This window comes from Panthera onca, chromosome E2 (assembly GCF_046562875.1).
Source record: "Panthera onca isolate mPanOnc1 chromosome E2, mPanOnc1 haplotype 2, whole genome shotgun sequence".
NCBI classification, from domain to species: domain Eukaryota; kingdom Metazoa; phylum Chordata; class Mammalia; order Carnivora; family Felidae; genus Panthera; species Panthera onca.
In genome coordinates, this window is record NC_138353.1 from 15,787,814 (window position 1) to 15,815,411 (window position 27,598).

The window sequence follows — 27,598 nt, forward strand, 5'->3', positions numbered from 1 at the left end:
CAGGCCTTCCCGTACCATCTGAGGTAATGTAACCAACTCTTCTTCACCACCAGCCTGCCCTATCAGCCACTCTCTATCCCCTCAGCCTGTCATTTCCTCTAGAACACTTAAACCATCTAAAATTACCTTGCTTATTGCATGTCTCCCCAGCTAGAATGTACACCCTAGGAGAGTGAGGATCTCGTCTGTTATGTTCACGGTCCAAGAGCTTTTAGCCACTAGATGTACCAGAATGCTTACTGGATGTGTTTTTGCAAAGATAAAAGACATCCCAGAAACAACCTAAATGTCCAGTGACAGGGGAATGGGGGAATAAAGCATGGCCTCTTCATACTGAAGAATGTGAATGTGGGTCTAGCTGTTAAAAAGAATGAGTCAGGGGCTCCCGGCTGGCTCTGTCAGTGGAGCATGCGACTCCTGATCTCAGGGTTGTAAGTTCAAGCCCCACGTTGGGTACAGAGATTACTTAAAAATAAAATCTCAAAAAAAAAAAAAAAAAAAATGAGTAGGATCTGTACGTAATGACTTGACTATCATCAATTGAGAAACTCAAGTTACAAATATGTGTGACTTGATCCCTACCCCTCCTTTTTGGGGGAGTGGCGAGGGAGAAGGAAGAAAACAATCAATATGTGCATCCTTAGAAGCACAGAAAAAGGCAAGGGAGAGCAGCTACCTAAATTGCCAAGGGCAGAAAGCATATCCATTGTGTATATCTACAAAACCTGACAGTGGAATACTCACTGCCTGCATAAATGGTTATCTTTGGGGGAAGGGATTTTAGAGTGGAGGGCAGCACCTGTTATTTTCTTTACACATCTGTGTTGTTTGACATGTTACAACAAGCGTTGTGTATCGCTGCATAACTTTTTTTAAAGCAAAATTCAACCCATTCCCATACAGGCAAAGTAAAAGTAAGTCCATGACCAGAACAGTCTTCAGCAATGAGAACAGTATCAGTCTTAAACAAAGCACAAATGCACGAACTAGTCCAAAAGTTTCTCATTCTAAAAGCTAAAAACAAACACTTTAAAGGAGATGACTGTTTAATTCTCTTATTAAAACATAAATACATAAGGGGCATCTGGGCAGCTCAGTCGGTTGCGTGTACGACTTTGGCTCCGGTCATGATCTCAGGGTTCGTGTTCAAATGCTCTGTGTTGTCAGCACAAAACCCATTTTGGATCCTCTATCCCTCTCTCTCCCTGCCCCTCTCTCACTCACAATCTGTCTCTCCAAAATAAACAAAAAACCCCCACATAAATACATTTAATTTAGATTATTAGAGTTAAACAGATCAAGGTCAAGCTGTTACCATAACCTGTATCATTTCAAAAAAGAGTTTTTTGGGGCGCCTGGGTAGCTCAGTCGGTTGCTTAAGCGTCCGACTTCGACTCAGGTCATGATCTCGCGGTTCGTGAGTTCGAGCCCCGCGTCAGGCTCTGTGCTGACGGCTGGGAGCCTGGAGCCTGTTTCAGATTCTGTGTCTCCCTCTCCCTCTCTGACCCTCCCCCGTTCATGCTCTGTCTCTCTCTGTCTCAAAAATAAATAAACGTTAAAAAAAAAAAAAAAAGACTTTTTTAACGTTTATTTTTGAGAGAGGGAGCGAACAAGCATGAGACTAGGAGAGGGGCAGAAAGAGAGGGAGACAGAGAATCTGAAGCAGGCTCTGTGCTGTCAACACAAAGCCCAATGCAGGACTCAAACCCACGAACCATGAGATCATTACCTGAGCCGAAGTTGGATGCTCAACCGACTAAGCCACCCAGGCGCCCCAACCTGTGTCATTTTTTAAACCTAAATTTGAAATATATCGGTGAAATGTGTTTTATAGAAAAAAAAAAAGTGCCAGTATCTACGCATCCTAAATTCCATTTTTGATTTACCACCTGACAACTGCAATCTCTGAAAAACAGGCTCACATTTAACTCTTAGACCATTCCGCACAGACTGCTAAAAAACCATGTGCTGTTGTCACTAAAAATTAAGACCAGGATTTCTTTAAGTCACTGCTTTATTTCCTCATATTAAAAAAAAACATTTAGGGGGCTCCTGGGTGGCTCAGTCGGTTAAGTGTCCAACTTTGACTCAGGTCATGATCTCGCAGTTTGTGAGTTGGAGCCGGTGTTGGGCTCTGTGCTGATAGCTCAGATAGATCCTGGAGCCTGCTTCAGATTCTGGGTCTCCCTCTCTCTCTGCCCCTCCCCCGCTCACACTCCGTCTTTCTCAAAAATAAATAAATTAAAAAAAAAAACCACTTAGGTAAATTTGGTGGCCATCATAAATGTGATTGAGACCATGGGTTCCCATCATCAAATGAAATCACAATGACAGGTTTCTGGCAACAGATTTAAGCCTACACAGGGATGTAATAAATTCCCTTTCCAGCCTCTTCTCTGTTGTGTGCACTGCCTCAAATGCCCAGGATGGCCTTCTTCCCAAACAGGATATTCAATTCACTGACACAGTGTAACTTTTGGGAAAGAAACTGACCACTCATCCTCACTGGTAAAAATGGGCCCCCTGGAAACCAGGCCTTTACGCTACACTTGTGGCCACTGCAGTCAGGCCAAGTCCATAGGGTCTTCTCTGCCCCTTACTAATGTTTTACACACATTAATCCTTGGTGATCTAAAAGAAACAACTCAACCTTATTAGAAAAGCCATCTTTAGTGGCCAAGGTGCACTTTCGGTGCCCACGAGATGGGAGGCCAAAACAGGCCAATGAAATGGTGCTTCTATGAAATGGCATCCTTCTCCCCCATCAGCTGGACCTGGAAAGGCTGGGGAGAGGAACAACTCTCAAGTTTCTGCCTTGGGCAACTGGGTCAGTGTTGGCCCATTTGCTGAGATGGTGACTACTGGGTCTGGGAGGAGAAGGAGTTTAGGTTAAATACGTTGAGTTCATGGTGCCCAAGGGAAAGTCACCAGAGGACATCAAGGAAGCTCAGGCCCACATGTGGAGCTGGCTAATATGGCTTTGAGACAGAATCAAGTGCTGGCACCACTAGAGTGGTACAGAAAGCACTAGAGTGAATGTGCTGGGGGGGGGGGGGGAGTGTGGGAAAGGTGAGCAGGGGGCTGATGACAGCCAGCCAGCACCATCTCTTCTCAGGCTCTAATACTACGTATGTGCCACAATTTAATCTTTCGTGAGTAAAAATTGGGGCGGGAGGGACACTAACCTCATCCCTGCTCTGCTCTGTAAATAAATATAAGCAGCAAAGGCTTATTAAGAGAAACAAGATACATTTATTAAGTGCTTACTATGCACCCTGCCCTGTGCTAAACACTAAACATGAATTATCTCCTGGAATCATCAAAACAACCCTGGCACAAAAACCTATGACTACCATTTCACAGATGGGACACTGAGGCTGGGAGTGAATGTGTGGGGGAGCTCAGGGCTGTCATGTCACAGCCCACAGTTAGACAGTCTCTGGGCCAGATGGAGAACATTGAAGAAGAACAATTATAATACATAAGAGCTGTTACTTAGTAAGAGATGGCTCTGGACTAGGAATACAATCTCAGCAAATCTTTACAACCTTCTAAGACTGACACTGTCATCCCATTTTACAAATGAGGAACCTGAGGCTGTAGAAGAGGAAATCAACTAGACCAGTGGTCTCCCCAGTGGCCCAGACCTAGATCTAGTCAGAGCCCCACCCTCAAAGGGTCTCTGGGATGCTGGGAAAAGGCTGAACAAATGGTACCATTTATTGAACGCTGACTATGTGCCAGCTGCTGCTCTAAGCACTTTACACATAGTATTCTCACTGCATCCTCCAAACAACTCTATGAGGTGGCTGCTATTAAAATCCCCATTTTACAGATAGGGAAACCGAGCCACAGAGAGGTGAAGTCAGTTGCCCAAGGTCACACGGCTGGTAAATGGCAGAGCCTAAATTTGAATCTGGGTCTCTGCCTCCCAAACCAAAGCTCTCAAAATAATTTCTGTTAACGGCAGCCATCCTGCACTGAGTGCTAACTATGGACTCGACCCTTTACACGCACACCTCCAACTAACCCTATGCTTATGGATAATACCCTCACCCTATTTCTTGGGAGCCAACAATAGCGCAAACACGTAGTAAGTGCATTCTATGTGCCAAATGCTTTATTCGCCATATCTCAACATCTCAACAGAATCCCCCACCAAAAGACACTCTTCTCCCCATTTTACCGAAGGGGAAACTGAGGTTCGGTATGATTTCCTCAGAACGCAGCTCCCGAGTGGCAGAGGCAGGACGCGAACCCATCGGTACCCGACGCCCACTCCATGCTTTCATACAGCGCTGGGTAGCACGTCTCGAAAGTTGAATCATGTGGGCACAGGTCCGGCCGGGTCCGGAGGGCGCGAGTCCGGCGCCGCCGCCCCCAACAACCGGTGCCCACACCCGGCCGTCCGCCGGGTCCCCAGCCCGCGCTGACCCTCAGGGTCCGAGTGGACCCCAATTCCCCGCCACCCGTGCATGAGGCCACCCCTGCACCCGAAACCACATACCTGGGCGTCCCGGCTGCCCGCCCCGCGGGCCCCACGACCGCGGCGTCCGGCCCCGCGCCGTTCGCTGGAGACGCCGCCAGCTCCGGTGGCCCGAGTGACTTCCAGGCTGCCCACTTCCAAGCCGCTTCGCGCGAGGCCTCCTGGGAACTGTAGTTTCGCCCTAGGAGGCAGCAAACTGAAAAAAGCCTGGCGCGCAGGTACTGCCGGGAGCAGTAGGCGCAGCCCCGCGCCGCCTTCTGGGAATGGTAGTCCACCTGTCGCCTCGGTGCCGCTCCAGTCTCCAGAGCACTTCCGCAGCCCCGAGGGGCGTGAGAGATGGAGGCGTGTCTTCTGCAGACTCCAGCCCGGTGGCCGAGCTCTTCGTTCCGCGAGGGCGCTTTTTCCTTTTCTCCCAGCCCTGTCCGCCTCCAGCCCTCCTTCGGCGGATTCACCACCCCCCCGCCTCCGCAAGGCGCGAGGTACTTACCCCGAGGGCGCGAGCCTCAGGAGAGGCGGGGACAGCGGAGCTGTGCGCTAGACCCCCAGTGGAGGGGAGCGGCGGAGGAGGGCGTCTGTGCGCGCTCGCGCACGCGCGCTCGCCGGCCAACTCCGGCCTAAACGCCGCGGGCTCCCGCGGGGGAGACTTTTTTTTTCCCCTTTCGAACGCGCGCGCGGAGGCGCGCGCTGGGCTTTTTCCTACGGGCGCGCGCCAGTGCGCACGCGCGCTCACTCCTCTCCCTTCGGACACTCTGCGGAGCGCGGGGTTGGGGGGTAACTGCTCTGTCGGGCGAGTCCTCCCGCAACATCCCCAAGGTCGCTCCTTAGGCGCTCCTTCTAGGTCTAGTCCTTCACATAGGAGCTCCCGGGTGTCGCCACACACGCCGTACCCGTCCCTTGTCGGGGGTCCTGTCGTCACAGGTAATAGGCATAGCCCCGGCCTCGAAGAGTAGGACACGCCCTCCTCCCTGCCCACGCCGATGGCAGGGATGCCCGAGTGTGTAGGGACTCGGATGTGGTGGCCTCTCTCCTGCGCAAGCAGCTCCAGAGCTCTTCCTTCGACGGAAGCCCCAGGACCACCACCCACAGGGCTGCCCTGGAGGCCCTGTTAGCCACCTTTCAGTCGTTGATCACACATTCTGAGGGTGTCTAGTGCTTGTTGGGTACCTACCGCCTAGGAATTTTGTTCAGATTTAGCCCACCTGCTGACATAATCTAGAATCCGACCCTTTTTTTCAAAAACTGGATGATACCACTCCAACTCCATAGGGGTTACCGAGGGAACTGGCTGGAAGTGCAAGGTCCTCTGTCAAGAAAACCCGTTCGATACCTTTCCCACCTCATTCTTTCTTCCAAGAAGATGCTCAGTAAGACTTGAAGCAGGGAAGCACATATTCCTGGGGGAGGGCAGAGGGTCACTCATTTGCTCATTAATTCAACAGAAACGTATTAAACACCTACTTCATGCCAGGTTGGGTGATTGTGAGGACACCGAGAAGACAGTGTGCCTACCTTGAAGGAGCTAAGTCCGGTGGGCATATCAGACCACCGCCAGACGGTGACAATCTAAAGCGGGACTACCCAACAGAAATACAATGCAACCATATTTGCCATTTTAATTATTACATTAAAAAAATAGAGGAAGGTGAAATTAATATTTAACCCTGTATATCCAAAATAAGTTATGTTTAAAGAGAAAACATTTACATTGCTTCAATTTTAAAATTTCATTTAACCAAAACTGAAATAAAATTAAAACTCTGAGGCATTAACAAAGACACTCATTTGTGGCAGAGGTTGTCATAGCAAAAGGTTGGAAACTGCCCAAAGTCCATGAATAGAAGTTTGGATAAATAAATGCTAAGTACCATGCAGCTGGCAACTGCTGAAAAATGAGACAGAGCTATTGAGTATTAATACGAGTTAATCTCTGAGACATACTCGGTGAGAAAGAGGTGCAGGACAGCGTATGGAGTGTACTACTATTTCTAAGGATATTTTTTACACATACACTTGAGTATGTATAGAACACCCGCAAAAAGACACACACAACCAGGGTTACCTTTGTGAAGGGGAAACAAGAACAAGTTATCAGGTGTGAAAGGTGGCGTTTTCATTATATGCTTCTTAGTATCTTTTGGTTCTTTTTTACTATGTTCATTTTTTTTTTAAGTTTTTTCAATGTTTATTTTTGAGAGCGAGACAGAGCACAAACAGAGGAGGGGCAGACAGAGAGACTACTATGTCCTTTTTAAAAAGTTGTTTAAAGGGAGGATGCTAGCTAAGTCATAGAATCATTATAAGAATTAAAACAAAACAATATATTTTAAATGCCTAATCAGTTCCCAGGATTACCTCTGGCATTACAGCCCCCCTGCCAAATTAGGCCCTTCTGGTGCCAGCTTTCTGCACCCCTGTTCCCTAATGTGAGAGCCACCATGCAGGGACCACCTCAGTGTGTGGAGGGCACATCACTCTTCTTTTGGGTGGCCAAGTCTCCTTGTTATATGTACTCACAGCACTGTGTTCCTTTCCTTCTTAAAACTGCATCTATAGAATAATTTAAGTTTGAGAAGATTAAAAGTTGCAGAGAAGTTCAAAGAATGATATAACCCATTACTCAGAATTTCTCATTGTAATCAATTTTATGACAACTCTTTGGTGTCTGCCTTCCCTGCTGAACTATAAGCTCTACAGGGCAAGAACTCTATGCCCTCACCTTCCTGTAACAGAGCATGAATGACCCGCAAGGAGCCTAGGGGCCCGATGGTGTCATGGAGTGCAGTGCCCCCTAGAGCCAATTCTCTTTATTACAAAGGCAGAGCTTGCCGAAATCTGGCCTTCCATCCCACCACCACTGACAAAGTAGCTTGGAGTGGACTGCAGCTAAGAAAAGTATGTGGTGCAGTGCCAGTCACAGACCTGGTTTGTCTCCATAGCAGGGCATACCAAACCTTGGCCCCAAGTACAAACTCCCCTAAATTGACTGCAGGGCTTGAATTCTCCCATTAGATCATCTTTGGGTTACCAAGATAGTAAAAAGTCAAGACTATTGGGATTAAGGCATCTGGAGCTCACTCCAGATTTGCTTGGAAGGATAGATAATGGGATTAGGGAACCAAATGTGGGTGAACTTTAGGAGAGAGGTATCCTCTGAGGGTAACGGGAGGAAGCTGGTATGTGGGTTAGGAGAGTGGCAAAAAAAATACAGGTTTGGGGTTTGAAGGTCTTCTTTCTCACTGACCCCCAAGGAATGTTGCCCCCAAAGGGTCCCAACCGCTTGCTTTTTGCAGGCTAGTCAAGAGAAGTTGGACCAGAGCAGATATTATAAACAATGGAAACTGATGACAGTGACTACAAATTTGTTACAAATGACTACTCTCTCCCTAACTCTGGGGCGTCGAGGAGCCAGTGGGGTAAATCTGAGCTATGGGGACTGGCCCACTGGGCCATCCACTGATGTGCAGGATGTGAAGCAGCTCACACTGGATCCTGAAATGTGGCCCAAGACAGCAGCAAGTATAGGGTTACAGGGGACTAGAATAAGGAAAGATACGGCAGGAGGGCAGCATGCAGCCTTGGGGACAGTAGAGACAGAGGCACACTAGTGCCTGACAGTCACCAGTTCCCATTAGGTTTGTGGGTCAGAGAGTTTCCTGAGCACCAGCTGACAGAACCTCTTCCTCCTCTGATATGATAGAAGAATCCTGAACTATGGATTGGATCTGAATTGTGGATTGGATCTACCCTGTGTAGTCTTCAACAGCTCCCTTTTCCCCTTTGAATTCATGTTCCTCCTAATGTATAATGGAGATGAATATTATCTCCCTCTCAAAATTCTTTTGAGAACTAATCAAGTGATTGGTGTGAAAACTTTTGGGGGAGGGGGCTCTAACCCACTCTACACATGAGAGGATGATGACAAGTTTTGCCTACTGTTTCCCCCCAAACCCAGCCACCAAGTCTCTGTGGCAACACAGGGTCTAGGCTTAGCCATGCCAGAGGGTGGATTCTGCTGACCTTGCCTCAGGAGGCCCAGGCCAAACTGATCTAGAACTCCAAATACTCTCCAAGTAAGCAGTTCTCAGATTTCAGTAGGCATAAAGATCAGCAGGAGAGGCTGTAAAACTCTACCCTCAGAGTTACCAATTCTTTAGATCTGGTGTGGGGCCTGATAATTTGCATTTCTAACAAGTTCCCAGGTGATAACCTACGCTGCTGGCCTAGGAGATCACACTTCAGGAGCCACTTCTTAAAACTGAAAGTTCATCAGTTTTCTTTCATCTGGCAGGTACAAGGATAGCCTCTAGTGCCCTCTGCTGACCAGACTATAAATTTAGCTGTCACGTTTCCAGAGCAACTGAAAAGTACGAAGTATGGTTTGGAAAGAAAGAAATACTTGTCTGAGAACTAAACCAGTCTAAAAACAGCAATCGTTGTTGCTCCAGAGTATACTTAAAAAGGAATTCACAGGAATTATCTTATTTGATCTTTGCAACAATCCTGTGAAGTAGGCAAGACTGATATTTTCATTTTACAAATGAGGAAGACAAGCCCATCGTCAGACCAGTAATGCCACACTCCCTGACAGAAGGGGCTTATTAAAAGTAGGATTCCCCGGGTGTCTGGGTGGCTCAGTCAGTTGAGCGTCTGACGCTTGATATCACCTCAGGTCATGATCTTACAGTTGTGAGATTGAGCCCCATGTCAGGCTCTGCACTGAGTGTGGAGCCTGCTTGGGATTTTCTCTCTCTCTCTCTCTCTCTCTCTCTCTCTCTCTCTCTCTCTCTCCCTCTCTGACCTGCTTGTGCACACTCTCTCAAAATAAATAAATAAACTTTAAAATAAATAAAATAATGGGGCGCCTGGGTGGCGCAGTCGGTTAAGCGTCCGACTTCAGCCAGGTCACGATCTCGCGGTCCGTGAGTTCGAGCCCCGCGTCAGGCTCTGGGCTGATGGCTCGGAGCCTGGAGCCTGTTTCCGATTCTGTGTCTCCCTCTCTCTCTGCCCCTCCCCCGTTCATGCTCTGTCTCTCTCTGTCCCAAAAATAAATAAAAAACGTTGAAAAAAAAATTTTTTTAAATAAAAAAAATAAATAAATAAAATAAAATAAAACAAAATAAAACAAAATAAAATTAAAATAAAATAGGGGCGCCTGGGGGGACTCAGTCAGTTAAGCTGAGTCTGGATTTCAGCGCAGGTCATGATCCCAGGATCGTGGGATCAAGTCCCACGTCGGGCTCTGCACTGACAGTGAGGAGCCTGGTTGGGATTCTTTCTCTCCCTCTTTTTGCCCTGTTTGTGTGCTCTCTCTCAAAATAAAGAAACTTTAAAAATATAAATTAAATGAAATGAAATAAAAAGTAGGATTCCCAATCCAAGAAGGAAAAGTAGAGGTTTGTCCTCATGAAGGCCACGGGGAAGGGAATGAGGAAAAGGATGATGAACAGCAGATGCATCACGGGTAAGAGAGATACTTGATTCTACAAGCCTGGGAAAACCTGCAAAGTCAAATGGCTGGATCCTTTCTCCAGCAGTGCAAGGTGGGGTCGACTCTTAGTCCTGGGCTCCATCCTCTCAATTTTCTGTTTCAGTAGTCAGACTTGAATGTCCATAGAAACACCTAGGGAAGTTGTCAGAAGTGAAGGCCCTTGGGTCCCATCTCCATGGTTCTGCTTCAGTAGGTCTAGACCAGAACCTAGGGTTCTCCATGTTAAGATGGCCCCTTCCCTAGGAATCCCCATAGTGGAAGTCCAGGGACCATGCTTTGGTTACTCCTAGTCCTTGCAAAATACTCTCTTGACACACTACCAGCAGAAAAGAAATGTTATTTTCCTATGATGGTATTCCTTTCTGGCCCCTCTCCCTGCTTCCTTCACCTGTAATAACCTAGTGAGTTAGGACAGCCAATGCTGAGATTCAACCCTCCACTCTTTTATTTATCCTCCCTAAGCCTCAGTTTTCTCATCTATAAAGTGGGGTAATACCTACCTTACTAGTAGCACCTCAGGATTAAATGAGAAGGCAGGTCTTATGCATATTTCCTGACATTCAAAGAGTGTTCAATAAACATGATTTCATGAATTGATTTTTGTTTCCTAGCTCCTCAAAAAGTAGTAATGGCTAAGCTGTCCTCTTTTGGATTCCCACAGGTTTTTGAGCAACGGTCCTGACGCAGAATAATCAAGGTGATGGCTTCTTCCAGACTCATTCCCCCGTGGCAGGATTTTAAATACCTCATAAATGACATCATACATAAAAACAAGGTAATGTATATGTAGGACATAAACTTGTTATTGGCCTCTATCTGTGTTAATCGTTATGAGCACTTCACAGGAGCAGATTTTTCCATGGAAGCAGGAAGCAGGCACAGTAGGAGATGGGCCATCAATTTCCAAATGAGTCTAGGGATCTCTTGCAAAGTACACTTTGATAGTGGAAGGTGAACACTTTGGGGAGAGAGATTTTTCTCAAAGAGAAGGGAGAAGGCACCGGACAGAACATTTGCCAACCTCAGTTTTGCTATGGTTGGCTCTGTGTAAACCATCCCAGGTACATGTTTCATAGCACATGCTCTATCACGGTGGGATAATACACACACTATCTTCCTCTGTCAAGTTTAAAAGCCAGGTAGGGTGTCCTAAAAGTCTTTATGCACTTTTAAGCTTTAAGAACTTCAAGCTGGGGGCGCCTGGGTAGCTCATTTGATTGAGTGTCCGACTTCGGCTCAGGTCATGATCTCGTGGTTCATGAGTTCGAGCCCCGTGTGGGCTTCTGTGCTGACAGCTCAGAGCCTGGAGCCTGCTTCGGATTCTGTGTCTCCCTCTCTCTCTGCGTCTCCCCTGCTCACGCTCTGTCTCTCTTAAAACTAAATAAACATTTAAAAAATAAAAATATAAAAAGAACTTCAAGCTGCATGGATTTTTTTGGTCACACTCTGTTACGTATAACGTAGGTATATGGTGGTGCCCTTGCCTGGGTAATGTGTTAAATGCGTCTTTTATGACATAGAGAACAGGTATGTTGGGAACATGATTTCCCCTGTGCTCACACTATGAAATTTGCCCGTATAGGCCCTGTAGAGGTTCGGTTCTCTCTTGTGTTGGGTGTTGTGTGGCTCGCTTGTGAAGCGCGAGTGTCCTACAAGGGATAAAGCTGTGCATGTGGGGGGGTAATGGGCACGAGGCATGACTTTGGGAACTGCTTCGGTTGGGACTTGTGTGAGAATATACTTAGTGCCTGTGTGCCCTGGCCTCTTCACTTACGCCATACCTCTCCCCAGCAAGCTTCAGATGACTCAAACAAGGATGTAGTTGTGCTGAGCGACCGGTCCCAGATACTGTTCAGAGAGTCTCGCCATCCTCACAATATGCCGCTTATATGCCATTACTTCAGCGATGCCAGCTTCTTTGCCTCCCTCTCTTGGGTGACAAGCACAAAAGAAATACAGGTAAAACTGCCTAGCTTTTCTTCTCCTTCTTAGCCCATTCTACAGGGGCCATGCCCACATAAGCTCTCACCCCAGACCAACAAAGGAAAATCTACCTCTTGATGAAAGTGACCTAGATCTAAGATTCCCCCCTCATCCTTTCTCTGATTACAGTCTCCCCACTGAGTAGATTTTCTGGTTCCCCTAAAGTAGGCTAAGGTTAGGGAAGGGGTCCCAAGCTTCCTGCTTCTACCGTATTCCCAATTCCCATAACCAGGGGGTAAAAACACTCTAGAGTCTTCCAAGTCCTCTTCAGGACAAGAATGGGGGAAAATAGTGGACTGTTCTGCCCTTTCCTCTTCTACTATCTCTTCTAGGCAGTTTCCATCTTACTGTCTTCTAGGCTATAGTATGGATGAAGAGCAAAACTGAGGACATGGTCGAGAAGAGAGTATTCTCCATGACTGAACGGTTGCCGCCTATCCAGTCCATGGTCCACACAGGTTCCTTTCACATCCTCGTGGCCTACTGTGGCGACCTGATCCTGAGGCTCTTTGGGGACCACTTTCGGTCATTCAAACCCCTGAGTATAGTGCCCTGCCGCTTTAACATCAACTGCCTCTGCTATGACCCAGAAATGAAAATGCTTCTGTCAGGCAGCCTGGGGGCCGTTGTCACTTGGATCATTGAGCGGAGTGGCAAGGGCCTCCAAATAGCCCACATGGTTCCCATGCCTGGTGATGAGCTTGTCCAAGACATCATGCTGAATGGCCCCAATGGCTCCCTCCTGGCCCTGTGTGAAACTATGGTGAGGGTCCTCGAGCGCCAGGGTCACGGCCAGCTAGCTGAGGTTGAGAGGTTCACTTCTACCACCAGTGGCTCCTCTATCACCTGCTGCTTCACCTGTTTTGACCAGGGCCTTCTCTATGCTGGGAACAACACTGGGGAAATCCAAGTATGGAGCCTCATTCGGGGCCACTCTATCCATAGTTTCAAGGCCCATTTCTCATCAGTAGTCTGTATCCGCAGCCGGCCCGAAGCCCACACCCTGCTGACGGCTGGCAAGGAAGGCTTAATCAAGGAGTGGAACCTCACTTCCGGGAACCTGCTGCGGTGGCTCGAACTCGAGGAGGAGCTCTGTCGACTCCAGTTTATTGACAGCATTACTTTCTTCTGCCAGACTACCTTTTCTTTCTCCTTGCGCCGTCTGCCCTGCTTCTACAGCCTCTTCAATGTCTGTGGCTCTGCTCCCCAGCAGGTGCGTCGGGTCCGCTGCGGTGATAACTGCTTCCGGATCCTGTGCACTACTGACGATGGCTTATTGCGCTTTGTGTCCCCAGTCACAGGGGATCTTCTGCTCCTCACCTGGCCCTTCTCACTCCTGGACCAAGCTGTGGATTGGGCCTATGACCCAGAGAAAGAGGAGCTCTTTGTAGCGACAGGCAGCGCAGATGTGCTGGTGTTTGACACGACCCGTTGCCCATGCCCGGCCAAGTATCTCTTGTGCACCTCACCCGATTCTCAAGACTGGGTACAATGCCTGGCTTACGGGCATTTCTACCTGGGTCGGGGTCTACAAGGACTAATGTTCTCTGGACACCAGAGTGGTGTGATAAGAGTGCTTTCCCAGCACAGCTGTGCCCGAATAGAGAAGTTCATGCATTTTGGAGCTGTACTGGCACTCTCTACGCTGCCTGAAGGGCTTTTTGGTAGCCGAGAAAATGCTTTGCTCTGCTCCTATGGAATGGATGACTACGTCCACCTATCAGAAGCAGTGTTTGAAGGGAAGAAAGTACGTTTGAAGCCCCTCACCAGCATCCTCAGCAGCTGTCACCTAAAACACCTGATACTCTTACCCAATTCTGTGGGTGCCATCACAGAGACTAACTGCCTGCGTCTCTGGAAGTTCCGTGCTTTCCTGTCCTCTGAGTCACAGGAAGGCTCGGCGTTCATAGAGACATTGCCTCTGCACCAGTGTACCATCACATCCTTTGACGTCTGCCTGTCCTTGAGTCTTTTTGTCACAGGTGGTATTGATGGCTCTGTCCGGGTCTGGAACTTCCATGGCAGACTTGTAGCTATGCTGGACTCATCACTGCACTTTGGCCCACTCTGCTTTGCAAATGACCGGGGTGACTTGCTTGTGACCTTTAACCAGAGTCTTTATCTGGTGTCCTGTCTCAAACTGCTTCACCCAACTCTGCTGTCTCGCCTTTCCTTTATGAGCATGCCGGATGAAGTGCTAGAGACCCCTAAGCCTTTCATACCCAGCTTTTTCTTCTCCTTTGAGACCATGTTTGTGCCCAAGTATATCTACCTTGAAAAAGGGCAACAGGAATTAGTGGGACTAGAGGAACTGGTCAATAAGCGGGCCATTGCCTTTGACCATACGGTGCCCCATGTCATAGAAGATGAGCAAGGGAGTCCCATAGTACTGTCTGCCTTCAGACATGATTCTGAAACCAATTCGATGGAGGTGAGAAAATCTCATCACTCCCATTACGTGGTTCCTCCCCAACTACAGCTGACTACCTGGGAGGGACTCAACCCCTACCAAATACTGCGATGCTACTTTGGTAAAGGGCGGAAATGGCTGTTGGCTCCTGACTGCTACATCCCCAACTCAGTGATTCGTGCCCGTCTTTGGCCAGAGGGCAGTCCAATATTCCTCCAGTGCACCCTGCATTCACCTATGCGGGAAATAGAATGGGACAAGTCCCAACAATTCTTCTTCTGGCACAGTAGGGCAAAATTTGTAAGTGACGGAGGAGTATATTTACAGGAAAAGGAGGATGAAGACTTCATACAAATGAGATTATCCAAGGATGTAACCTACAGTGTCCTTACAGACTCGGCAAACCGCAGTTGGCTGGGCAAAAAGATGAGTGAAATAGCTATTAATAGCCTGGTGGAGACAATCCTCAACATTATGATCCATGCTTCTCCACTCAAGTACCAATGCTGTATTGGTGCATTAGGGCAAATCTTTGCCTCTTACGAGGTGTCTTCAGCCCTGCGCTCTGAAACAGCCCATCATCTACTGGATGATACCACCAATTCCAATCCACTGATCCGAGAGCTAGCCTGGGAAGGGCTGAAGCGTCTAGGAATGATTACTCATCTCTTTGCCATGCCTCTGGCCCAAGGATTGATGGACAAGGACCAAAGAGTGAGGAGTAAGGCCCTGAGCCTCATGGATGACACTGGAATCCACACTAAGTCCTCACTCCTAAACTTGATCCAGCACCAAGAGACCTTCCAGGAGATGCAGTAAGTTTTTTGTGCCTTCTGCAATTCTTGACTAGCCTCTAGTTTTCTTCTCCCCTTCCCTTCCTTCACTATCTCTTTGTACCTGTGCATTCATTCTTCCTGTCCTTTTTCTCTTTCATAGTCTTTTTCCATTCCTAGACCCTCCTGACAATCCCCACTGCTCACTCCTGTCTCCCATTTCTTCTCCTACTCCTGTGTGTCCCTTACTTCTCGAAGTTCCCCTGTTCATCCTTTTCTCCTACCCCTACAATCCCCATACAAACAACTCCATTCATTGCCACCTTGGCTTTCTAGATTTCTTCTTTCTTCTTGGACTTTCTTTACCTCGACATACACTGTCTCTTAGCCACTTTGCCAAGCCCCTAACCTGTTCCATGGTAGTTCTTTCCTTCTCATTCTCCCTGTTGTCTCTGACTCACCATGTCAGAGGAATCTCCTTTGACTTTCATAGGAGGGAAATGATTGGGGAGGAATCCCTGGACCATCTGCTGGGGATGCAGGCAACAGATCTACAAATGCTTCACACTCAAGTGGAACAGCGACTGAATGAAAACCTGACCTTGTCAGAGGGAGACAAAAAGCCTGCATTTTCTTTAGAGGTTGCAAGAATTTCTGAACTTTTGTCCCTTTCCAAGAAACCTGAAGTTCCTAAAGAATCTGAAGTTGCCATCAAGCCCAGCAAAGGCCAAAGACGGGGCCGAGCAGGGAGAAAAAAGCACAGTATGTATGGGGTGATCTGGTTCATGCCTCAGGGTCCCCAAGAGGCAACACAGTTAGGGCTAACATGGGTCAAGAGATATCAACCAGGTAGGACTAGAGACAAGTAGACAGATGTTTTCACCAAAAGAACTTTCCTAGGAAGAATCTACCCAAACTCAGGGAGACTTCAAGGCTTATGTTCATAGGATTTGGGAGGGGGGAGGACTGGAATAAAGTAAGGAGAATCCTTTTTTTTTTTTTTTTAAGCCTCAGCCCCTCTGTTGCTACTTCTTTTATGGCAATTCCTCTTAGCTCATGCCATTAGTGGGAAGGGTGTGACTTAAGCCTTCCATGCCATGCCTTCCTTATCTATGTCTCATGATCTTCCCTGCAGCCCGAAAATTATGGCGGGCCCTCAAGAAAATAAAAGGGGCTGGCAAAGCACCAGGTCCCTTAGAGGGTGAAAGTGACCAGAGTGAAGCTGCACTATATGAGGTGAAGGATACAGCCATCCGTTCTGGAAGGTCTTCAACCGTAAGTGTGTTAAAGATTTCAAAAGATGCTGAACAACAACCTCCAGAGGAAGACACTCCAAAGGACCATACTGCACTGACCCTGAAGATGCTGAGGAAATTACATGACAAAAGAGGCAAGAAAAAAACAGTTAAGAAGCCCCTAAAGAGGCACAAGAAGAAGACAAAAGAATCTGGAGTTACAGTTGAGAAATCTCTGTCTGCTGTAAAGGTTGAACCTGTTGTGAAGACGCTGAAGGCCAGAGGGCGAGGTGCCTCTGGAGTGCCTGGCCACAGGGCCACCCCTGGAGATGGCTCATCATGGCGGGATGCTCTGTGTCGTCTTATGACCCTGAGAATATCTGGTTCCCAAACCAAAATGTCAGAAGCTCTAAACATGGAGCTAGTGACCATGGCTCAAGAGGTACTGGCAGATCGGCAGCCCAGTTGGGAACTTTTTCAGGAGATCTGCCCCTTTTTGAAGAAAAAAAGTGGCGTTCTGCTTGAGGACCGCAACTGGGATGTAGCCTGGCCAGAGGAGAAACCAATTTTTATTCATGAGGGGGCAATTAGAGAAGATGTAGTGATCAGGAGGGAGGATGAGATACCAGAGGCACATGAGCAAGTGCAAAAGGAAGCAAGCAACATGCCAAACTTGCAGGAAACCCAGGTGATTTCCAAAAAAGGCAAGAAAAAGAAAGCTATGTTTTTAGAACCAGGTTACCTAACCAAGGGAAAACGAATATCAAAGAAAGAAGAGAAGAAATCCTTTAAGAAGCCCTTTAAACAAGAGAGGAAAGCAGTCTGGCAGGGAATAAAAGTGGATAAAAAACAGAGGAAAGTGGCCAAAGGAGAGAGGGATGTGGGTCAGGAAGTGGAGGAAATGGCCAAACCAGAGGAGGGAGTGGTTGTACAAGAAGGAAGACCAGTTACAGAAGAGAGGAAGCTGTCTTGGCAGGAGTGGAAGAAGTCCTGGGATGAGTGGACACAGGCCCGTGGTGAGATGAGGATATCCTGGAATGAATGGAAGGAAGCTTCGGACAGGAAGCATCTTGAGGAAGAGGAGGAAGCACAAACAGATAAAAAGAAGCCACTCACAGATGAGAAAAAGCTGGATGAGGACAAGAGGAAGCTGAGATGGGATGAGTGGGCAGAGATCTGGGAACAGGTATCAGCCGGGTCCAAGGAGCCACAGTTCAAGGATAAGGAGGAGGAACTGACCCTGGAGGGAGAAAAATTTTTTCAGAAATGGGGAGAAGGAGAAGAAGGAGGAGGAGGAGAAGAAGAGCTAAGACAAACCCAAAAAGAATATAAACAGGCCTATATCGAGAGGAAACAGGCCCAGGCTGAAAGAAAACGAGCCCAAGAAGAAAGGAAGCTGGCACAAGAAGAAGAGAAGTTAGCACAAGAAGAGAGAAAGCTGGCCCAGGAAGAGAGGAAACTTGCCAGAGAATATGGGAAGCTGGCTCAAAGAGACAGGACAATGGCCCAGGCAGAGAGGATGTTTGTCCACAAAGAGGAAAAACTGGCCCAAAGAGAGGAGAAGCTAACCCAGGAAGCAGAGAAACTGGCCCAGAAAAGGAAGAAACTGGCCAAGAAATCTGAGGCGCTGGCTCAAGAAGAAGAGAAAATAGCAAAGAGAGGAGGGAAGCTGGCTGAGGCAAAAACAGTATTAGTCCAGAAAATGGAAAAACTGGAGCAGAAGGAGCAAGATCTGGCATTGCAAGAAAAGGAACTATCCCAGGAATTGGAGGAGCTGGCATTGGAAGAGGAGGACCTGGCTTGGAAAGAAGCAGAACTGAGCCAGGAAGAGAAGGAGTTAGCTGAGGAGGAGGAAGGACTGGGCCAGGAAGAGAAGACACTGGCCTGGCAAGAGCAGAAACTGATTAAGGAAGAGAAAGCACTGGCCCTGGAAGAAGAGTTGCTGATCCAGGAAGAGAGGAAACTGGCCAAAGACAAGGAGAAACTGCCTGAAGAAGAGGAAAGGCTTGCCCAGAAAAGGAAAAAACCGATGGAGAACAAGTTAAAACTGGCCCAGGAAAAAGAAAAATTGGTCCAGAAGAAGGAGAAACTCATAAAGAACAAGGATATCCTAGCCTGGAGGGGGAAGTCTCTGGCTCAGGAGAAGGAGAATCTGCTTTATGAGAGAGCGAAATTTACTCAGAAGAAAAATAACTTCCTGAAGTTCAAAGAAAACCTCACCCAGAACAGAAATAAATTAATTGAAGCAAAGGAGCAACTGGATGTGTACAAGAAGAAACTGGTTCAGGTAGAGGAGACGCTGATGGAAGAAAAGGAAAAACTTTCCCAGAAGAAGGAGAAGCTGGCTAAGGCAGAGAAAAAGCTGGCCCAATTAGAGGAAAGTCTGGCTGAGAAGCGGCACAATCTATCCCTGGACAAGATGAAGTTAGCTGTGGAGAAGAGGGCAATATTTCAAGAACTGAAACTCCTCAGAGGAGAGTGGGAGAGCACCAAGGAAGAAAAGGCACTGGACATGGAAATGAAGAAACTGGCCCAAGAGAAGGTGAGGCTGGCTGAGGGAAAGCAAACTCTCTTCTCAGGAGAGACCAAAGAAGCCTTAAAACAGGGGAAACTGACTAAGAATGAGCTAGAACTAATCAAGAAGAAATTGTCACTAGAGGAGAAGATACTGGCATATGAAGATAGGATATTGGCCACAGAGCAAAGGGACATTGCCAAAGGAAAACTGGAATATACCAGAGGAGAAAGAGTGTATGCCCAGGAAGAGAGGAAGCTGGCCAAAGTAATAAGGAAGTTGGCTACAGAAAGGGAGGGCACTTCCAAGGAACAATCAAAAGCGAGCGGCAAAATCTTACTGGCACTTCAAAACCTTATCAAAGAAGAAACGAAACTGACCCAGGAAGAAATAGAGCTGACAAAGAGAAAGAGGTCATTCTTTGCAAAGGAAAGGAGATTGGGCAAGGAACAAAATAAACTTGATGCTAAAGAGTGGGATTTTTCAGAGGAACAACTGGAAATAACCAAAGATGAGAAGAAACTGGCTAAGAAGCAGAGAAAACTGGCCAAGGAAATGAAAAGAATGATAAAGAAAGAGGAAGAAATAACCAAGGAAGAAAGCAGATTGGCCAGACAACAGAGAGAAATCATACAGGAAGAAGAGGAGGGAGCAGTAACAGAGGAAGAAGAGGTAATACCATTGCTTGAACAAAGGTCGAGAAAGAGAAAAGAGCTAAAGACAGTGGTTACAACAAAGGGAGAGCTTCCCAGTCAAAGGGAAAGTAGGGAGAGCTTTTCCAAGGAAGTGGAAAGCCTATTAGATGAAATAGAGGGAGAGAGCTTGTCTGAGGAGGAGGAAGAGGAGGAGGAAGAGGAGGAGGAGGGAGTTGTGGGGGAGGGGGCGGTAAGGGAAGGGGTGATGGAGGAGGGGGTGGTGGAGGAGGTGGAGGTGGAGGTGGAAGAGGAGGGAAAGGAGGAGAAAGAGAAGAAGGAGGAGGAGGAGGAGGAGGAGGTGCAGGAACAGGAGGAGGAAGAAGAGGAGGAGGAAGAGGAGGAGGAAGAGGAGGAGGAAGAGGAGGAGGAAGAGGAGGAGGAGGGAGTGGTGGAGGAGGGGGCAGTAAGGGAAGGGGTGATGGAAGAGGGGGTGGTGGAGGAGGAGGTGGAGGTGGAAGAGGAGGGAGAGGAGGAGAAAGAGAAGAAGAAAAAGAAAAAGAGGAAGGAGAAAGAGGTGCAGGAAGAGGAGGAGGAGGAGGAAAAGGAGGAGGAGGAGGAAAAGGAGGAAAAGGAGGAGAAGGAGGGAGTAGTGGAGGAGAGGGCAGTAAGGGAAGGGGTGATGGAGGTGGGGGTGGTGGAGGAGGAGGTGGAGGTGGAAGAGGAGGGAAAGGAGGAGAAAGAGAAGGAGGAGGAGGAGGTGCAGGAACAGGGTGAGGAGGAAGAGGAAAAAGAGGAGGAGGAGGAGGAAAAAGAGGAGGAGGAGGAAGGGGAAGAGAAGGAAGTGTCAGTGGAGGAGGAGGAAGTATCAGAGGAGGAGGAGGAAAGCATCAGTGAGGAAGATTCAGAAAGTCTGAGTGAGAAAGACTCACTAGAGAAAAGCTCACTGGAAGAAGAGGCAGACAAGGAAAAAGAGATCTTAAAAAAAGAAAAATTACCTAAGCTTCAAGAACAAAGACAAAAAGACCGAAGAGGAAGAGAAATAATCCCCTCTATTGGAAAAAGAATCCCTGATATCAAAGACAGTGCTATACAACTAAAAGTTCTGAAAGTCCCTTCCAAGAAACTGATCTCAATAGCTTTGGACAGGAAAGAGAAGATACCAGTGCCAGTGTCAATGAAACAAGTATCCTGGGAAGAAAAGGCCAGAACACTTGAGACATCCAGGACATTTCCAGAGTCAAGGTTTTTGGATAAAAAAGAACTGTTGAAGAAACATAAGCCCGTACCTCTCCAAGTTTTGGATAGAGTTTTGCAGTCCCCAGAGCCAGACTTCAAGACCTCATGTTTATCTCACATATTGAGGAAGACCATGGAAGCTCACAAACTCCAAGGCAAACCACTAGGGCCCAAGTGGCAGTGGATTTTGTGGCATCATCCATCTCTGAGGAGACAGACTGAGGTGCAATTACCTGTGCCCCGAATCTTGGCTAAGAAAACAGGTGCTGAGGTAAGACTCTCGGATGTAGAGTGGCTCCACCATGTCCTAGAACGGATGGAGGCAGGAGAACAGCTTTCTAGGGATAGTTTCCACAGATTGTGCCAGCTTCTCAAAGACCTCACCTCAAAGGGAAACCTAGACTGGATACATCTGGCCCAACTCGAAGCCATTGTGAACCGTCACAAGCAGGTCCTGGAATCACGAAGTGCAAAACCCACTAAGGAGCCCACGGGTCCAAAGTACCTGAAAGTGATCCCTCCTATAAAAGGAAAGGAAAAGGAAAGCTGGTTAAAACCTCTGGCTGTCCCCCCATCAAAGCCTCCATTAGATACCCAAAGGATTCCAACCCCAAAGGGTATAAACTGGCACCTTCTAGGAGAGCCTTACAGGAGCGCACGGGCAGAGCAGATGTCCGCTGCTCTCAGGGAGATGGAGAGGAGACACTTTCATCCCACCACAAAAGCCATGTTCCCAGGTGCTGAGGCCTCAGTGGAAAAACAAACCCTTGCACTGATGTTTCAAAAGGACTTCTGGGCTTTTAAGGATAAAGGCAGGTTTCCCAAATTGCCCAAGCTGGAAAAGAAGGCACAGGCCGTCTCCAAGAAGAAGGAAGAGCTGCCTCAATGGGAGACGTTTGTGGCACTCTACTATGTTCTGCGGATGTTGCAACAGCGATATGCAGATGACAGCGCCACTTGGATGGAACAGTTCTACCAGCTCATGGACCTGTACCACCTTAAGTCACCCCGAATCCAGAGGCTTCTGCAGGAGCTATTACTGAGGGGGGAGCCCCAGTCCCAAGAGATCAGCTACAAGGAGGCCCTATGGGCCACGGACCTAGCTCCTGGGGAGAGGTTGTTTTACCACCTGTTTTGTGGTGGCTCTCAGAACTCTAAGGGTCCCCTGGAGTTCCAGGAGGTGGTGTCCCTCCCAGGTCAGAATAATGTCTGTACCACACTTCCCATGGGCATTGCTCACTATGGGATCTTAGAACTCGCCTGGAAGAGCCTGCCTGAAGCGGATATTCACCTCACCAAGGAAATGCCCCACATCATTGCTCCCACCCCCTAATCTGGGACTGACGGGAGGTCAGGACTTTTCACTCCCACCTGGAGAAAGGCCTTGTCACCATAATCTAGACCCTTATCCCTAGGGCCCACATAGAGTTTGGGCCAGGCGAAAGCCCTTTCCCTACCCAGCTCCAGAAACAAGCTTCGATATATGGAATAAAGAGGAGGCTCTCATTTGCAGCAGGCCCTGTAATATGTGTCCCTGTTCCTCAAACATTGCTTCTCCAGAAAGGTAGCCAGGGAGGCCAGATATATATTCCTGAGAGTGGGAAAAGATCCCAAAAGGCATTGGGCACTTACCCTCTGGAGGCCTTCAGCCAGAAGAGTCTGTCCTTGTCCTCTTCCTTCCTTGCTTCCCCCCATCCCCCCCTAAAGACCACAGGAAGGAAAGTATCTGGCACAGAAATAAATGAAGATCTGGCATTAATATAAGAGGCACTGATATAGTAGAAAGAAAATGGACTTTAGAATCAGAAGACCCAGCATAGTGTTTGGAGGTTTGCAATGGAGGCAGACTCTACTCCACTGTTCATAGCTCTGCATGCTGATGGCTGGGAGTCCCGAACAGCAGGTGTGATGAGTGTTGAGGAGACCCTGAGTGTATCTCATGATCCCTTCCCTCTAGCGATGAAGGAGACAAAAGTTAAAGGGAAGGGGTGGTAAAGTGGAGGAAGTTGTCCCTGACAGTAACTGTGTTCCTTCCCTGATCTCCTCTCCCTACCATGGAAACTTCAGAGTTGCCTCTCTCCAGGTAAGCTGAACCTTCCATCAGCTTTTGGTGAGCCATCTATGCCATTTTCTACCCCTCATCCCAAGCTCTCCTTTGTTATTCCACTCTCTATACCTGAGTTTAGCTTTGTGGGAGAAGCCAGGGGTAGAGGGCAAGAGAACATTCTGAGAAGGCGAATTCACCTCAGAGGCCAAGCAGTATAGGTCCACATGGAGAGTATAAGAGTTATGGGCGGGGACAGGAAGCCCCAAAAAGATGACTGACCAGGCAGCAGAAATAAGGATGGTCCAGCTGGCTCTGCATGCTTCATCCTTCATCCTTCCTTTCTGACCTCTGTTTGTCTATGTCAGAAAGACGATAGTGCACATACTGCCATCATCAGGGATGAAAGAGCCATGAACATCACTACAGACCCTGCAGGCATTAAAAGAATAAGGACTATATACTATGAATAACTCTATGCCCATAATTTTGACAACATAGGTGAAATGGACAAATTCCCTGAAACTCCCAGAAAGGGAACAGCAATACCTATCTAACTCATTTTGTAGGATATCAGTGGGTCCTCCAGTCAAAAATAAGACACCGTGACAACACACACACACACACACACACACACACACACACACACACACACAATCTAGCTGCTGTGGTCCTAGAGTCAGGAATTCTATGGTTGGCTCTTTAGGGAGCCTCAAAACCTTGGTACTAGCTGTGACACTCTAGATATCCTCTTATTGGTATATTCTTTTTATTATGAAAATTTTTCAATCTCAAAAGTAGAATAGTATTAAAACAAACCTCCAGATCCCCATCTCCTAGATTTAATCATAAACCTCTTGCAAAAACTGCTTCATCTATTTTTTTCTTTGTATTTTAAAATAAATCCCAGGGGCACCTGGGTGGCTCAGTCAGTTAAGCGTCAGACTTCGGCTCAGGTCATGATCGACCTCGTGGTTTGTGAGTAGGAACCCCGCATTGGGCTCTTTGCTGTCAGTGCAGAGCCTGCTTTGGATCCTATGTCCTCCTCTCTCTCTGCCCTTCCCTGGCTTGCATTCTCTCTCCCATTCTCTTAAAAATAAATGAACATTAAAAAATTTTTAATAAAAATAAACATAAAAAAATAAAATAAATCCCAGACATCATGACATTTAAACCCTAAATACTTTGATGCTCATCTCTAAAAAATAAATTCTCTTACATAATGATTTCACATCTAAGAAAATAATTCCTTCAAGTCATCCTATACTCTATGTAAATTTCGGTGGTGGTCCCCCAGAGGGGGGACACTTTTTTTAAATCAGAATTCAAACAAGGTGTACATACTGCATTTGACTGTTACTTCCTAAAACTCTTTTAATCTTTAAATTTTATACTCTCCTCTCCCCAGTTTTTCACACTATTGATTTGTTGAAGATACAGAATCAAGTTATCCTGTAGATTTCTCCATGTTTTGGATTTTTCGGATGTAGCAGAGGTTTGCAACCTGAGGTCTGGATGTGCTCTAAGGGGCTACGAAGCTCCTGAAATTAGATGAAAAAGAATGTACTAGCTACACCCCACTGACCACTGGAAAAAGTCTGCAGTTTTCATCAGGTTCTTGAAGTTCCTAAAACAAATACGTTAAGTCACCACTTAAGGAGACAGCAGAGACACCTTGGCCTTAGCTCAAATACTGCCAGTAATCAGCTGAATGGCTGACAGCAAGGGCCTTCCCTTCACTGGACCCTAGATTTCTCATTTCTGAAGGGATAATTACACTTAGGACCTCTCCAGGACTTTAAAAATAGAGTTTCCAGCCCCACATCCCTCTCCTAGAATGTGTGCTCAGGGTAGTATGAGAGACTTCCCATACTGTGCACAGCTATCAACTGCTCTGAACCAGGAAACAGGTAATAGGGAATTGAACTTGGGTAAGACCTCAAAGGGAGGAGGACCTTACATTTCCTAGAAGAATACCACATGCTCAAATTAGGGTGAGTGAATAAAGACACCAGAATGAGATTGGGAAATGGACCCAGACATCACAAAGGAACTCCGAGATGGCTTGATTCTAGGCCTGGCGCACTCCAATGTTTAGAAGGGGGAGACTAAAAGGGAGCTGCCAAATAGACTGACAGGAAGCAGCCAGGAGTGTGAGAGAAGAACCATTAAAGAGTGGTGTCCAGAACTCCAGAGAACACGTTTCATAAAGGGAATCATAAACTGTGTGAAAGCTAGTGATAGGTCAAGTAAAAGACCAAGAATTGATCACTGGAGTTGGCAAACCAGATGTAATTGGTAACCTTGACAACTGTATTTTAGTGGAGTTGTGGGATAGACAGCCTGACTAGAGTGGGTTTAGTGGGGCACCTGGGTGACTCAGTTGGTTAAGCGTCTGACTTCGGCTCAGGTCATGATCTCATGGCTTATGAGTTTGAGCCCTGCGCAGGGCTCTGTGCTGACAGCTCAGAGCCTGGATCCTGCTTTGGATTCTGTGTCTCCCTCTCTCTCTTTCTGCCCTTCCCCTGTTCGTGTTTTGTCTCTCAAAAATAAACTAAAAAAATTTTTTTAATAAAAAATAAAAAGAGAATGGAATAAAAGCAATTAACTCTTTGGGGTTTTGTTTCTGTTTTTATACTTTTCATTTGGAAATAATTTCAAATTTATAAAAAATTGAAAAAATAAAATAATGCAATAAACCTATATAGCCTTATTCACATTCAAGTATTGTTAACATTTTACCTCATTTGTCATTCCTCCCAAGCTCCACCCCCACCTCAATCTGTATACACACACATACAGGTATGTGTGTATGTATGTGTATTACATAATATTTGAACTATTTGTTGGTAAGCTACGTAAAACACTTCAGTGTGTATTTCCCAAGAACAGGGATATTCTCTTTTTTTAAAAAAAAATATTTATGGGGCGCCTGAGTGGCTCAGTCAGTTGAGTGTCTGACTTCAGCTCAGGTCATGATCTCATGGTTTGTGAGTTCGAGCTCTGCATTGGGCTCTGTGCTGACAGCTCAGAAACTGGAGCCTGCTTCGGATTCTGTGTCTCCTCCTCTCTCTGTCTCTCCCTCCCATACTCATGCTCTCTCTCTGTCTCTCAATAATAAATAAACATTAAAAAATAAAAATAAATTAAAAAAATATTTATTTTGAGAGACAGTGCAAGCAGGGGAGGGGCAGAGTGAATTACAAGCAGGCTCCACACTGTCAGCGCAGACCCCCAATGCAGGGCTCGATCTCACGAACTGTGAGATCATGACCTAAGCTGAAATCAAGACCTAGACACTTAACTGTCTGGGCCACCCAGGCGCCCCAAGGATATTCTCTTACATAACTACTGTATAGTTATCAATTCCATAAATTCAATTGATATAATACTTTAATCTGCCATCCAAATTCCAATTTCAGTGTTGTCCCTTGACCTGGTATCCTTTGTAACATTCTTTCCCTTCTGTTCTTAGAGCCAGTCTATAGTTATGTATTGCATTTAGTTATTGTGTCTCTTTAATATCCTTTAATCTGGAACATTTCTATAGCCTTTATTTGCATTTCACAACATTGACACTTTTTTACTGTGGTAAAATACACATGACATAAAATTTACCATTTTAACCTTTTAAACGTACAGTTCTGTGGCATTAAGTACATTCACGTCTTTGCAACCATCACCATCCTCCATCTCCAGAACTTTTTCATCTTCCCCAACTGAAACTCTGTATTCATTAAACACTAGCTCCCTATCTTCCCCTCCCTGAAGTACTTGGCAACCTCCATTCTGCTTTATTTTCTTTCTTTCTTTCTTTTCTTTTTTTTTTTTTTTTTAGTAGGCTTCATGCCCAGCATGGAGCCCAATGTGGGGCTTGAACTCACAACCCTGATATCAAGACCTCAGCTGAAATCAAGTGTTGGATGCTTAACGGATGCAGTCACCCAGGCACCCCACCATTCTATTTTCTGTATCTAGGATTTTGACTATAACATTGTCATTTTTGAAAAATATAGTCTCCCTACCTACCCATCCCCACACTTAGTTGAACATTTCTTGTTTTGGATTCATCTGGCGTTTCTTCATAAACAGATCAAAGTTATGCATTCTTGAGAATACTGTATAGATGATGTTCATCCTGCTAGTGTATCATATCTGGAGCATATGATGTCCATTTACTCCTCATTGGTAATGTTAATTTTGATCACTTAGTGAATGTGTTGCCCAATTTTTCCACTATATTTTATTGTTTATTCTCCTCCAAGAAAATCAAATATTTGGCTCCTCATCAAAATTTCTCCTTGGATTGAATATCCATTCATGATTCTTAATTAGTTAACTGGTTGATCTAATCATTGCCACAATGGCTGTAAAGTGGCTTTCTGACTGCAGCATTCCCACCAAATTTTCTAGTCAGCCCTCAGCCTCTTGCATCCTTGCAACATGCCCCCCTCATTTATTTTTTAGCACTTCATAACTTCCTGGAATAACAAGATATTCCAGGTTCATCTTATATCCACCCTTCTCCAGCTCTGGAATTAGCTATTTCTCTGGGGAGACCTGGTTCCTCTTAATGGGGAATGGTATTAGAAACTCTTTTGTGAGTTGAATTATGTCCCCTCAAAAGATATATTACAGCCCTAACCTGCAGAACCTGTGAATGTGATCTTACGTGGAGAAAGAATCTTTGCAGATGTAATCAAGTTAAGATGAGGTCACACTGGATTAGAGTAGATCGTAAATCCAAAGACTGGTGTTCTTATACAGAGAGGAGATTTGGAGACACACAGATG

At 46.6% G+C, this 27,598-nt stretch overlaps 2 protein-coding genes across 6 annotated transcripts in view; one reads left to right on the top strand and one right to left on the bottom strand.

Annotated features, from left to right (window-relative positions):
* The window catches only part of SIPA1L3 (signal induced proliferation associated 1 like 3), a 236,991-nt gene extending 232,083 nt beyond the window's left edge, over positions 1 to 4,908 (bottom strand). For all 5 annotated transcript variants that reach the window (XM_060650967.3, XM_060650956.3, XM_060650963.3 and 2 more), the window contains exon 1: positions 4,508 to 4,908. The gene's annotated coding sequence lies outside the window, so the exon portion shown is untranslated. The remainder of the gene's footprint in view (positions 1 to 4,507) is intronic.
* Positions 4,909 to 5,168: 260 nt separating this feature from the next.
* Positions 5,169 to 22,278, top strand: WDR87 (WD repeat domain 87). Its single transcript, XM_078438481.1, has 9 exons — positions 5,169 to 5,404; positions 10,636 to 10,749; positions 11,766 to 11,933; positions 12,316 to 15,182; positions 15,634 to 15,902; positions 16,276 to 19,757; positions 19,917 to 19,970; positions 20,025 to 20,099; positions 20,364 to 22,278. Exons 2-9 carry the CDS (start codon positions 10,675 to 10,677, stop codon positions 22,092 to 22,094), a joined length of 8,721 nt encoding a protein of 2,906 aa, XP_078294607.1. The 5' UTR covers positions 5,169 to 5,404; positions 10,636 to 10,674; the 3' UTR covers positions 22,095 to 22,278.
* The last annotated feature ends 5,320 nt before the right edge of the window (positions 22,279 to 27,598 follow it).

Excerpts from the sequence above, each read along its gene's own strand:
- WDR87 (XM_078438481.1), top strand. The coding sequence starts at position 10,675 with ATGGCTTCTTCCAGACTCATTCCCCCGTGGCAGGATTTTAAATACCTC. Across the intron at positions 15,903-16,275 it reads AGCAGGGAGAAAAAAGCACA|CCCGAAAATTATGGCGGGCC; the intron begins GTATGTATGGGG and ends TCTTCCCTGCAG. Across the intron at positions 19,758-19,916 it reads AGGAAGAGGAGGAGGAGGGA|GAAGAGGAGGAGGAAGAGGA; the intron begins GTTGTGGGGGAG and ends GAAGAGGAGGAG.